The 14,511-nt window shown below is 41.9% G+C and overlaps 1 protein-coding gene and 1 long non-coding RNA gene across 3 annotated transcripts in view; both read left to right on the top strand.

Annotated features, from left to right (window-relative positions):
• LOC117348037 overlaps nt 1–14,511 on the top strand; it is an 86,979-nt gene that overhangs the window by 16,524 nt on the left and 55,944 nt on the right. The window lies entirely within an intron of this gene.
• LOC117348036 (60S ribosomal protein L27-like) lies at nt 13,093–13,584 on the top strand. Its single transcript, XM_033919646.1, is given in 2 exon segments — nt 13,093–13,420; nt 13,423–13,584. Coding segments are annotated over 2 exon segments (408 nt in total). The 5' UTR covers nt 13,093–13,116; the 3' UTR covers nt 13,527–13,584.

The following is a 14,511-nucleotide window of genomic DNA, read 5'->3' as shown; positions in this document are numbered from 1 at the left end:
GACAATATTATGATTAAGACTTAGCCAAAAGGAAAGATTTATAAACTATAGAGTTTTACCTCATGCAAATCGTCATTTCTTTAATAAGACATGAACTATTTTTTTCTGAGGCCCTCCAAATACCTACAAATCCAAAATGTGGCCCTGCAAAGGGTTTGAGTTTGAGACCACTGCTGTAGGCTGACCTTACCCTCTCCAGCCTCATTTTGGCTTCATGAAGTACTGCTTAGAGCGCCAGAGAAATTGGGCCTCCTGTGAACCCCTTCCCCGCCTGATGCGTGACATCTATCTTTCCAGGGAGACTGGACTGTAAACCACTCCTGTTCTGGGGTTAGGCCAGATTTTCTTTGTTCCCAAAGGTTCTACCTATCCTGGGGCACTCTGAAGCAACTGCTACTACATCTAGGCACTTTACTCTGAGTGCTCCCCTTCAGGTTATCGTATAAGAATTTTGGATGCTGATTACAGAACTTACATCAAAATATTTCTATAATGAATGGCATTCCAGAAATTTCTTAGGACGCACGTGTTCAGTAGGCCCTCCCAGCAGCTAGTTAGTGAGTGTTAATCATAACATGCTAGCTGGATAACTTTTCAACGCCCTCTCAAAATATTCTAAAAAAAAATTTCACTAATGTACTGTTATCATGCTGAAATAGGAAAATTGCTAGAAAACACTATAGTGCATTTTGTGGTATGCCTGTTTTTGTGTGCTAATTGTACATTAAGGACTTTTTGGCCCATAAGAACATAAGAACAGCCTTACTGGGTCAGACCAATGGTCCATCAAGCCCAGTAGCACATTCTCACGGTGGCCAATCCAGGTCACTAGTACCTGGCCAAAACCCAAAGAGGAGCAACATTCCATGCTACTTATCCATGGTAAGCAGTGGTTTTCCCCATGTCTTTCTCAATAACAGACTAGACTTTTCCTCCAGGAACTTGTCCAAACCTTTCTTAAAACCAGCTATACTATCTGCTCTTACCACAACCTATGGCAATGCGTTCCAGCCCATCGAGGTCAATGCTTTTATCATTATTGATGCTCTACATCTCTAGTTTCCTGCTGGGGGTATGGAGCAATTCATAAAAATTTGTATTACACTAAATTATTCTGAACAATGAATCCTTCACCATGTGCCCTGCAGTCTGCCCTGTGGTTTGGATGATCCTATCAGCATTTCATACTGGAAGCTAGGTAATCATATTCTTAGAAGCTTGCACTCTACTGATTCTCCATAGCATAGGCCTGTAGAAGACCACAAGATACTGTAAATCTCTGTTTTAAAATCCGGTCATCAAAGGTCTTAGAAATTATGGAATTCCCACACTGGCATTCTGAGGACCTGTTGTGACCGTTTACAATTTAGAAAGATGTTGAAGACACAACTGTATATGGAGTCCTTCCTTTGAAAGTATGCTAGTAAGCATATTTGATAAGAAATCTGAATTGCACTTACTGCACCTTATTAAGTGGGGATGGATAATATGTAAATTCGTTGGGTTTTGACGTAACTTAAGTGGACTAAATTATTATGCGATTGTGATGTAATTGAATGCATTTTGTAACTGTATTGCCCTCCAACTATTGTGAATGATTTAACTGTTAACCGCTTAGTTATAGGCGGTCTAGAAATTTTAGAAATAAATTAAATAAATAAATTTCTACTAACGACCTCTTTTACAAAGCCGCGCAGCAACAGCCCCGAAGCCCTTTAAATCTCTATGGGCTTCGGGGCCGTTAGTGCAGCACAGCCCATACTGCGGCTTCGTAAAAGAGGCCGTAAGTGTTCAAAATAAATACTACAAATATTTTTGGTCTGAGAACCGAGATCTCATCTGCATTTTGTTTACCTTGAAAACCAGACCTTTTAAGAGTTCTTTATTATCAGATTTATTTATTATTATTTTTTTTAAAAACCTCTGCTATAGAATTATCCAATAACAGAAGCAACATTTTCAATGTTGATTATCACCTTACAGTATAAGTAGGACTTATGATTTTAGGTTTTAATTAGTGAACAAGAAAACGTGGGACAGGCACGTGGGATCTCTTGGGGAGAGGAGGAGATAGAGCAATGGTCTCCAACTCAAACCCTTTGCAGGGCCACATTTTGAATTTAAAATAGTACCTGGTGGGCCACATGTGGCCCCTGAGCCACGGGTTTGAGACCACTGAGATAGAGGATGCAGTGGATGGGCAGACTGGATGAGCCATTTGGTCTTTACCTGCAGTCATGTTTCTGTGTTTAAAACGCTACAATGCAAGAGAAAGAGGGTAACTCACTTCCCATTGCTTGCCTAAAATCCAGCTGCACTAATGTTGATTTTTTTATTTAACCAGAAAAAGAACTCAACAGTAGAACCTGTACTACAAAAATAACAATAAACACGCTTATTTTTTTTATCCTCAAAGAAGCCATAATTAACGGCAAAACAAATAGTTATAAATACCCGAGAATAGAAGCCCTATTTATCTGTGCATCTCTCTTCCATTTCACTCTCTTTCCTTTCTGATTTGCAGTACTTTTAGGAAATGTCTGTGGTCCCATCATTCATAGTTATTTTGTGCACTCAACGGGCAGCCTGCTCAGTTTTGATTACTGAATGAACATAAATTCTGGTAACAGACAGGTTCTCCATATTCACACTCTGCATTGCGGACCCTCCAGGAACCTTTAATCTTTTTTTTTTCTTTCTCTATTGTCATCTTTCCCTTTCCACATTCTTGCTGTGAATAACGATGGTCTCTCTTGTGGGAGTCTTGCACACAGCACAGCCATCATCAACATGCAACTGTGCTTTGAGCTCAGTGGAGCTGACAGGGCAGGCGGTACGGGTTGAATGGAAGTCTCTGGGGAGGAACTCTGCCTTCGAGTCACATTTTCGTGTCCTGCCTTTTGAAGCTGATGGACCTGAGGCAGACTTCAAAATATCAATCAATGTGAATGCAGAGAATGCAGCAACAACATCGCTAGAGAGAAGGAGCGATATGGCACTGCATAGCACCTTTGCAAACTTGCTTTCTGTTCCTACCTGTCAATAACAAAACATTTAGAATGGGCACTTAAGGGAATTTCAGTAAGCAGCTGCACAGATTTAGATGGAACGTATGCTTGGATTATGCTTGTATTCTATACATTTACATGTGTATATAAACAGATATGTATGTAAATGATCAATTTCTGTCTCTGTGCTATTCTATAAGTATACACTAATATTCAATGGTTCATATTTTGCAGGTACATAATAACATAAGCAGGGCCGGATTTAGATGACAAGAGGCCCTAGGCTATTCCACTTATGAGGCCCTTTCACCTCCCATTTTTAAGTTTGTAAATTACATGAGATAATAAAATACATCATTACTGTGATATATATCAATATATTAAATGAAACATGTTGTTATTGGTACTAACCTTTATAAAAAATGTGACACGGATAATAAATAAAAAAAAGTCGAGAACACTGATTTGGACATTTATTCTCAGCACCATATATAGTACTTGTAACAATAACTAATCAAACATAACACACAACATTGCCCCTTCCTATGTCCATAGTGCCCCCAGTGCGTCCTTCCTCACCTCACCCCCCTCCGATGCCCGCCTGCCTCCCATCCCCCTTCCATTGAACACCCCCCGTGCCATCCTGCCTGCCTGCCTTCCATTAAACCCCCCCACCCTCCCTCCAATGCCAGCCTGCCTGCCTCCCATCCCCCTTCCACTGAAACCCCTCCCCCCGATGCCAGTCTGGGCCGCCCTGTCTTGACGGATCCAAAAAAGTAAAACAGATTTTATGCTGCTTATCCTAGAAATAAGCAGCGGATTTCCCAAGTCCATCTTAATAAAAGCTTATGGATTTTTAAGAAGTGGTCCAACCCTTTTTTAAACCCTGAAAAGCTAACTGCTTTTTCAAGTTTTCAAGTTTATTAGGTTTTTATATACCGCCTATCAAGGTTATCTAAGCGGTTTAACAATCAGGTACTCAAGCATTTTCCCTATCTGTCCCGGAGGGTTTACAATCTATCTAATGTACCTTTTACCACATCCTCTGGCAACCAATTCTAGAATTACTGTAATTACACAATGAGTGAAGAATTCTTTTCTCTGACAGAGGCTTTCTTGTGTGCCCCGAGTCCTTGTATTTTTGGAAAGAGTAAACAACTGTTTCACTCCACTCAGTATTTTATAGATCTCTATCACATGAACTGCATGCAGGCCTAAATTTAAGAACTTGGAGGGTCCTTTTAAACACTGCAGGGAGCTCTAAGCACATTTTAAGCACGCAGTGCTACAAAATAGCACGCTGGCAGATGTGTGTGCAAATCCAAATTAGTGCTAATTAATGTCAATAATTGTTTTAATTAACCTATGACACTACTCTTTGTAGAATATTCATGAATAAGGTAACAATCAATCAAACACCTTATGCATGCTAGAAAGTGAACCGCATACTTATTCTTACAAAGGTTTCATAAGCTGTCTTATCCCTAATCCTCAGCGAGGCCACCTCCCACTCGGCATTTACTCATAGTGGGTGGCTTTATGCCTCAAATCGTCACTGGATTGATTTATTTTTTGTTTTTTTATTTTATTGTTTTTTTGTATTTTTTGGCTGATTTTTACTTTTATAATTTCAGCTTTTCATTGATTTGTACATTTTACTTGATTCATATATTTGTACTATAAGTACTTAGCTGTATGGTCTTAAATCAGATGGGGGAGATATACCGACATGTTTCACCCATGTGTTTCCAACGGTTTCTTCAAGGCTCTCACTCCCTATGATTACAGAAAAAGCATACTTAATCTTATTCAGCCACTACATTCAGCCACTACATATAAAAACAATTTATAAGTTAATCAACTGTTTTTCTTAAAAACTTTACCCCCTACTATCTTACCTCATAAGTAACACACCATTCTAACAGACCAATATGCTCAGCAAGAATGGGGAATCTGCTTCCGATTTCCTGTTTTAAGCCCACCCTGGCCTCATAACTGCACAGCTTACATCAGACATATACAATATATTATACAACACAATTTCTGAGACACTAATTAAATAAAAGAAAGCAGCTATTATTCAACCTAGCTTCAGCAGATCTGGAAAAATGATTAATTTAGGACAAAGACAAGACAACATGAGGCTACAGCAGAGCTGCTGTAATTGGTGGTCTTGTTTTAGAGCTGAAATTAAAATTCCATTTTAAATGATGCTGCACAAAATATGAACTTTTGTTTTTTTTTTTTTCTTTCTGTATCCCTATGCATTTTATTTGACAATTCCTGCCAGGAAATTTGTCAATGTTTCCTACTGTATTAACGAGGCATTGCAAAAGTACATGTTCGTGCGTGTTGACAAAGATTCTCATTTAAATGACTAAGGCAGTGATTCCCAACCCTGTCCTGGAGGAACACCAGGCCAATCAGGTTTTCAGGCTAGCCCTAATGAATATGCATGAGAGAGATTTGCATATGATGGAAGTGATAGGCATGCAAATTTGCTTCATGCATATTCATTAGGGCTAGCCTGAAAACCCAATTGGCCTGGTGTTCCTCCAGGACAGGGTTGGGAACCACTGGACTAAGGTATGAAATTAATTGGGTATTCATGGAGAGATTACAGGCAGAAGTACAAAAACCTACATTTTACATGTAAACCTGAGCAGGGCAAAGGATTTCTTGCTTCTCATGTGCTATTTTGGAATTTGTTGAAGAAAGGTTGGTCAACCAGATGATGTAGCAGAGTTGGTTCCAAAGGATTTATAGATGAAGGTCTATGGCTGAACAGAGGTCCCTTCCCTTCTGTAGCTGAAAGAGATTAAACTCCACCCCTCTCAATAAAACAGCTTTCCCCTTAAGAGGGGCCTTAGGTGGCTGAGCCAATCAGGGCCTTAGGCCCCTCCCTATCACATGATGCACTGGGGAGGGAAAGGCTGTCATTTTCAACTGGTGGGCCTCGGAGCAGGAGAGAGCAAACATCCCTCCTGCTCCCATCTGAGAAAGGTATGGTGGGTTTGGGAGAGCATCTGGTGGCAGGAAGAGTGGACATCCCTCCTGCCTTTTTGGGGGGGAGGGGAAGGGAGAGGTAAGGGATGGTTCAGGAGGGGGCGTCTGGTGGGGGGGCTAAACAACAAGTAGCTGGGTTGGCCACTGTTGGAAACAGGATACTGGACTTGATGGACCTTTAGTCTGTCCCTTTATGGCAATTCTTATGTTCATATGTGATTGGTTAAATCCTATGAGTACCTTTAACCAGCTGTTATGAAAAATCTGCAGTGTCTTTTTTAAAATTTTTTATTTCATTAGATTAAATTTTCCTCTTTGGTTCCCAAATTATGGTGGACAAAGATTGTTAATGCTATTTCCTCTTATGTACTGATATCCAGGACACAATTTGGATATTTGTGGCTAGATCTGTTTTAAAAATGAATAAGTGTCAAAAAGGTATCCAAACTGACTAGATGACTACTGGAGGGATGTAAATATGACCCCCACCCACATTCCCCCAGTGGTCACTGACCCCCTCCCACCCACAAAGAGGTGAATGAAATAGTACATACCTGCTTACAGTATATGATAGCTTCAGATCAATGATCCCTCTAAGAGCCGAGTTCATGTGAGCAAAATCTTTTTATAATGAGCAAAACATTTCCATTATAATACCTTGATGGTATTATACACTTTATATATATCAAATTAAGAATTAAAGTACAAATATAAATTAAAATAAAATGGAAAATACTATAAGATATTTTATTGAAAGGACTTAAAACATTTTTCAGTTAGCTCTCAGAGGCCAACACCCCTTTCCCCAAGTCAAGACAGTATGCTGTCCGAACCTGAGAAAGGAGGTTTTGGTCTCTTATAGTTGGTCAAAAATGCACTAAAATTAGTCCAATGAATAGATATCACCTTAATTCTATTTCCTATTTATATTTATTAACCTTTATAAACACGGGTACTACACTACTTTATCCTTAATTACAAATAAAATTATTTTTCCTACCTTTGTTTTCTGGCCATTTCCTTCTCTGGTTTCTTCTTTCCTCCTTCAAGTCTCTTGCCAGGATTTTTCTCTCCTCCTTTTACTTTCGGCATTCTTCAATTTATTTTTCAACCTCTATGTCCAGATTTAACTCATTCTTAATATCTTGTCAAGCTCCCTCTTTTTTACAGTCTACCTCTATCTCTTTCCCTTACCCTGGCTCTCTGCCCTCTTTCTATACAATGTTTGCCCCCTATATCTGCCCTTTCTTTCCCTTCTATCATTATATCCCTCCTTATGTCTCTCCCCCAAAATATCTCCCCCAAATTTCTCTTCCCTCCTTGATCTAGCATCTTTCCCCTTCTATATAGCGTTTGCCTCCTCTCTCGTCCTTTCCGTCTAGCATCTCCACACTCTCTCTCCCCTTCCATCAGTATCTCCCTCCTCTCTCTTCCCCTTCTATCATCTCCCTCTTGTCGCTCCCCTCTTCCATCCAGGTTTCCGCCTTCCTTCTTTAATACAGCTTATCCCCCCTCCTTCCATCCAACATCTCACTTCTCTCTCCTTCCATCATTATTTTCCTCCCCTTGGTATCTTTCCCCTTTCATATGTCTGACCCATTTCTCCTCCTCATTTTCCATCCAGTATCCCCATTTTACTTCCCCTGTTCCATCATCTCCTTCCTCTCTGAACCCCCAATATTTGTCCTCTATCTCCCCTGTTCTATCTAGAATTTGTCTTCCCACTTCTATACAAAATCTGTTCCTTCTCTCCTCCCCCACCCAAAACCATTTTCACCAGCTTCTGGCCCCTCTCCTCCCACCCCACTTCCACTAGAATTTGCCCCCTCTCCCCCACCCCAGCCCCAAACCATTCCCAATAGCTTCTTCCCTTTTTCTTCCCATCCATCTTCCACCAGAATCTGCCCCACCCCCTTTCCACCAGCATCTACCTTCCTCTCCCCTTTCCCATATCCACCAGCGTCTGCCCCCCCTAGCATCCCCACTGCTGCTGCTGCTTTCCCGAAGCGCCATATTGTTCCCACCATTTGGAGTTTCTTTATTGTTCTCCCGTCGTCTACTGCTATCTTCCAGTGCGTTTGCTCTTGAATTCCAGCATAGACTTTGAAAGGCATAATTTAACTGTCACTCTTGTCAACGGAGATAAGTACTTTTTGTACCTTTAGAACTGCTTATTGCTTCTCCTTATGCTGACTGTTAGATTAGGAGAAGTGCTCTCCCTTCTGACACATTTTGTTTTCAAAATTATTTTGCGATTAACCACAGGGCAAAGTTTAGTTAGGTGTGTTATTTTTGTGTTGATTTATTTTGCACATCACACCAATTAGGTCCATGGATGTATCACACTTACTAAACCCGTTTGAGTTATCAAGCTTCCAATTCTATGATAGTTTCTTTGAGTTGTGACTACTGAGAACCACTTTATATCACATAGTTTTGTCTTTTTCACTGGCATATTTTTGGTATAAGGTCACATTAGTTCCTTAACTAGCACACTTTCCCCGAGAGGTTAAGAATAGGAAAGAATTAATTTTGTGTCTTCCCAAATCAGCAGCAGCAACAGTGGCAAACTGAAACCAGCTGCAGACCGGCAGTGGGACATTCCCGTCCATACCTGCGGCTGCTCACCCACCTTCTCCATCACTTCTTCTGGGGCAGAGCTGGAAGCCACGGATATATACGGGAAGGTCCCGATACCAGTCTATTTCAGTTTGCCGCTGCTGATGTTGCTTCAGGAAAATAGCAGCAGAAGATGTTGGTCTTGACCCCACTGGCTGGATGGCTGCGTGACCTCCTGCTAAAAGGTGCGCAGCTTAGAGGAAACCATGCTTCAGATGTTATAGTCAGTTCTGGTAGAGCAGTAAGCAGGTCTTTAACTACTATACTTACAGTGGAATCTGTGAGCCTTCCAAAATCCACCCAAATCCCACTGTTCTTATATATAGGTGACGCTTGCAGGCATAAGGGCTATTGGGGTGGTGTACAGTTGAGCCAAGTAGGTTTTAGGTGTGTGGCAGAGTGGTTAGAGCTACAGCCTTAGGTTGGGGGTTCAAATCCCATGCTGTTCCTTGTGACCTTGGGCAAGTCACTTCATCCCCCATTGCCCCAGATACATTAGAGTGTGACAGATAGGGGAAAATGCTTGAGTACCTGAATGTAAACCATATAAGTAGTATATAAATACATAAATAAATTGTAGAGGGCTCACCATACACTATAAGGGGGTTATGGTGAGATATATACCTGGGACTATTTTTATGTGAAGCTCACTGCAATGCCCCACCGCTCTGCTAAGATGTCTGGTGGCCAGTCTACTAAAAATGCGGGCTCCTACTGCTTGTTTTGTGCAGGATTTTTTTTGGGTGTAGAGTTTTTTTTTTAAAATGGTTCAAAAAGATAGATGCACATCTGAAAAACATGGGCCAATCTAGTTTGTTTGTTAGTGTGTGTGTGTGGGGGGGGGGGGTGGGGGGGGGGTTGTACCTGGGACAACGGAAGGTTGAATGACTTGCCCAGGGTCACAAGGAGCCTCTTCCCTAGAATCTCAGTCACATTAACCATTAGGCTACTCCTCAACCTCTGTTCTCCAAATCAAGTGAAAACTGAGTCCATGTCATTTGGTCAGCATGATCAGCCCAGTCAGCTTAGTTTTTCTGTATTCTACGGCAAATGGAGGACGATTCTATTGCAGTGTGCTTATATATAGTCACTAAGAAGGACAGAATGCTGGTATATATGAGGATAAATGAAAAAGTAAAGGCAAAATACATTTAATGACTTTAATAGAAGTACTGTAACTGTGAGCAATTGAGCATATCACTTTTCCACATAGTCCCCATGCAAGATGACACATTTGTTGTATCGTTCAGCTAGCTTCTGCATTCCTACAGAGAGGTTTTTTGGCTGATCCTGATGCCAGGTGAGCACCGCTTCCTTTACTTCATCATGCTTTATCTTTTGCTCTCTGAGTCGTAATGATGCACCCGTGTCTCGTTGCCGGTGACAATTCTCTTCAGAATACTTGGATCTTCTTCATACTTTCTCAGGAATCGGGTCACAACCTCCACAACCTCCCTCTGCCACAAGAGGCCATCCGCTGAAAATCAGGGGTGGGAAATTTCATGGCGACACCAGGAAGTTCTTCTTCACCGAAAGGGTGGTCGATCGTTGGAATGAACTTCCACCTCAGGTGATTCAGGCCAGCAGCGTGAAGGATTTTAAAAGGAAATGGGATACACATGTGGGATCTCTAGGGGGGTAAATCAAGGGGGTAGGGTTGTTGGGGTGGGCAGACTTGATGGGCTGTGGCCCTTTTCTGCCGTCATCTTCTATGTTTCTATGTTTCTATGTTTCTATCAGTAAGCTGTTTGGGAACCCATCGTGCACGGACTTTCCTGTATCCCAAGACATCATGCATTATGACAAATGCAGACCCATAGCTGATATCCAAATTTGCAGCCACCGTTATCTGTTGGTGTTCTCTAATCAAGGCATCCGCCCTGTCAATGTGCTCTTGTGTGCGTGAAGTTGATGGCGACCAGAACAACTTTCATCGGTTGTACCTGTTCTTCCCACATCAAACCTTTTTACCCACTCATAAACCTTTCATTGATTCATGGTACTGTGTCCATACTGAGTCAATAATCAATAGTGAATTTCCACAGCACACTACTGCACGATGTTCTTCGATGATGCAATCTTGCAATGGAGTGTCCATGTTTTTGACCTCATGGCTGCCACACGACTAAAGGCTGAGCGCTGCACTCTGTGTGGATGAACTATCCAACAGGCAATGTATGAGTACATATGTTGTATTTTGCTAGCTCTGTTTTGGTTATCATGTAATTTAACAATGGCCTTTAATTTTTTATTCACCCTCGTATATAGATATGTGTACTCAAACATGCATATAAATTAAAGAACTAAAGCCAGTATTGGACAGACTTGTACGGTTTGTGTCCCATATATGGTGATTCAGTGTAGGATGGGCTTGAGAGTGCATCAATGGGAACTCCACTAACTTGGAACATGAGGAATTACTGGCCAGACTTTACAGTAGATATCCTGCATACAACGGGATGGTTGGACAGGCTGCAGTGAGCTTAGATGGCAAATTCAGCTGTTGGAACCTAGGCCAATATCAGGTGGACTTTAGTCTATGGCCCAGAAATATCAAAGGGACAGAGTGAATATCAGCAACTTTATATCTGATATTCTGTGCAAAGCTGCAGGGCCTTGATGTTTTTTTTTATTCTGGTGTTTCAAAACACCCAGAGATAAGGGTACAGATGAAGACAAAACAACTCCTTCTGGAAAATGTCAAGAGGGAAAAAAAATGTTACCTGTGACAGACATGCATACTCGCTGCAAAAGATATAATTACAACCTAGGTCAAAGACTTTCTGGGCAAAGACTGGTCTGACTCGCCCCTGCCTGCCTTATCTTGGAACCTGGAGGGTAAGAACTAAATGCTAAGAATTAATTATGGAGCCTTCTGAGAAACCTCTTTCAGCTTGTATATAACCCCGGTGATTCCTTTTACAGAACCTGTATCTATTTATTTTCTACAACAAATAAATGTTTACAGGGACATAAAAAAGATTAGTCTGAAATGACTCCTTTGACTTCTAGATTATGTAGGAACATAGAAAGTAAAGGCAGATAAAGACCATATGACCTATCCAGTCTGCCCATCCATACCAACTATTAAGCTTTGCAATCCCTTCCTTTCTCATAAAGATCCTCTGTACTTGTCCCATGCATTCTTGAATTCAGACGCAGTGGCGTACTAAGGGTAGGAGATGCCCAGGGTGGTGGTACTCCCCGTGCCCCTTCTCTCCACGCCCCCGCACCTTCCATGCCCTCTGTTTCTTCCTGCCCCCCACTCCACACTTATGCTCTCCCTTCTCCCTCGTACCTCTAAATCTTCACCAGTGCGGGTGGATTTTCTCCAGCAATGCTCCTTGCGCCAGCATCGGATTTCCCTCTGATATCACTTCCCGTGACTCAGAAGTGATTCAGAGGGGAACCAGGCTGGCATGAGCAACAGGCAGGAGAAGTTGGTCACACTACGGATTTCTCAACAGAATCCACTCTGACCAAGGTAGAGATTTTGAAAGCCGGTTAATCAGAGAAATGTGCAAAGTTTGTGGCATTAAAAGAGTCGCATACCACCCAAAGGGAGATCCACAGCCAGAAAGATTCAATAGAATTTTGTTAAACATGTTGGGTACCTTAGACCAGTGGTTCCCAACCCTGTCCTGGAGGAACACCAGGCCAATCGGGTTTTCAGGCTAGCCCTAATGAATATGCATGAGAGAGATTTGCATATGATGGAAGTGATAGGCATGCAAATTTGCTTCATGCATATTCATTAGGGCTAGCCTGAAAACCCGATTGGCCTGGTGTTCCTCCAGGACAGGGTTGGGAACCACTGCCTTAGACAACATGTAAGCAGATTGGCGCATACTTCCAATTGCATAAAGAATGATGCCACGGGGTATTCCCCTTATTATCTTATGTATGGCCGAGAAGCTGAACTACCTGTGGATGGCCATTCTTTGGAAAATCATCCCAAATACATCCAGAATCTCAAACAGCAACTCAGTCCTGCATATCAAGAAGCTCAGGAGACAACTGACAAAATATAGGCAATAAACTCCACTTTGATACCTGAGTCAAAAGCTAAGTGCTACAAGCTGGGAACAGAATATAATATAATAATATAATATAATATAATTTATTTCTTATATACCGCTAAATTCCGTTAGGATTCTAAGCGGTTTACAGAAAATAGACAATAGGGTGCATTAAAATTATAAGTAAGATAGGTACTTAGAAATTCGCTTACTGTCCCAAAGGCTCACAATCTAACTAAAGTACCTGGAAAAATGACAATTAGAAGAGCAATAAAGAAAGAAAATAGAGATAGAGGAGAAAAATAAGAAAATAAACATTCTAATAAGACTACAATGATCTAAAGGACTTTGAAAGGTTGAAAAGAGGGGAGATAGGAAATAGAAGCAGAAGGGAGAACCGTTGAAACTATAGAATTCTTTTTTTTTTTTGGGGGGGGGAGGCCGGCTGTCGCGCGTTTGCGGACATGGGTAAATTTATGAAACCAGGGAAGGCTGTCTTAGTCCTGGCTGGACGTTATTCTGGGCGCAAAGCTGTCATAGTAAAGAACATAGATGATGGCACCTCAGACAGACCCTACAACCATGCTTTGGTGGCTGGCATTGATTGGTACCCACGCAAAGTGACTTCAACAATGGGCAAGAAGAAGATTGCTAAGCGGTCCAAAATCAAGTCATTCGTGAAGGTTTTTAACTACAATCATTTGATGCCAACCAGATACTCTGTTGATATTCCTCTGGACAAAGCCATTGTCAACAAGGATGTATTCAGAGACCTGCTCTCAAACGCAAAGCTAGGCGTGAAGCCAAAGTGAAATTTGAGGAAAGATATAAGACTGGCAAGAATAAATGGTTCTTCCAGCAGCTGAGATTCTAAATCTGCAACAGAATCATTGTCCATAATAAAAAGTTATTACAACTCTAAAAAAAATAAATAAATAAAAGAAACTATAGAATTCTGGGGAAACTTAAATGAAATTTAAATAATAAAATATTGGCAAAACAATGAATGAGATTTAAAATATATCAAACTAAAAAGAAATACTGATCAGGACTCTAGGCTTCCCAGGCAAGTACAAGCTATCAAACCACTGGTGCAAAGAGCCCTATGTGGTAGTCACTCAGTTGCTAAACCTGCCAGCAGGGGTGGCGTTAGGGGAGGGAAAACACGGCAGCTGCCCTGGGTTCCACAGCTCCAGGGCCCCCCGTGGTCCAGATAGCTCATCCCTTCTGTCCATCTCCCTTACTTCCCCAGTCTTCTTTTTAACATCCAAATGTTCCTTTTCAGAGGGGCCCTGATGCGGCAGCCATTCTCACAAGCTGCTAGCAGCCCCCTCCGATGCAACGTCTGGTTTCCGCCTGGGCAGATCGCAACCGAGGGAAAGCTTCAGGGCAGCCGCCAGCAGCTTGTGAGAATGGCTGCCATGCTGGGGTCCCTCTGAAAAGGAATATTTGGATGTTGAAAGGAGACTAGGAAGGTGAGAGGTGTCTGGACTACGGAGCCTCCTGGAACTGTTTTAAGTTGGCCCGGAGTGGGGATGGGGAGGGATGAGAGGGATGGGAAAACATAGACCAGAAGTGGGGGGAGAGACCAGAAAAACAAATTATGAAATGGGGGTGAGAGAGAGAGAAAAATGGTGAACAATGGGAGGGGGGGGGGGATTACAAGGGCTTAGGCAGCCACTATTGGCTGTTTTGAAAGATTCAGAGGTTTATTAAAGGGGGGGGGGGGGCCTGAGAACAGGGAGAAAAAATTGCAGTTGAAGTGAGAAGGGGAAGAGAACAGTTGGGAGTAAGGAGAAGCAGCTTGTCGCTCTCTGGTTAATAGTTCTGTGGGAGTTGGCAGAGAATTTCTCTAAGCA

Source organism: Geotrypetes seraphini, chromosome 14 (genome assembly GCF_902459505.1).
Source record: "Geotrypetes seraphini chromosome 14, aGeoSer1.1, whole genome shotgun sequence".
Classification (NCBI taxonomy): Eukaryota; Metazoa; Chordata; class Amphibia; order Gymnophiona; family Dermophiidae; genus Geotrypetes; species Geotrypetes seraphini.
This window is presented reverse-complemented; position numbering and strand designations above follow the sequence as displayed.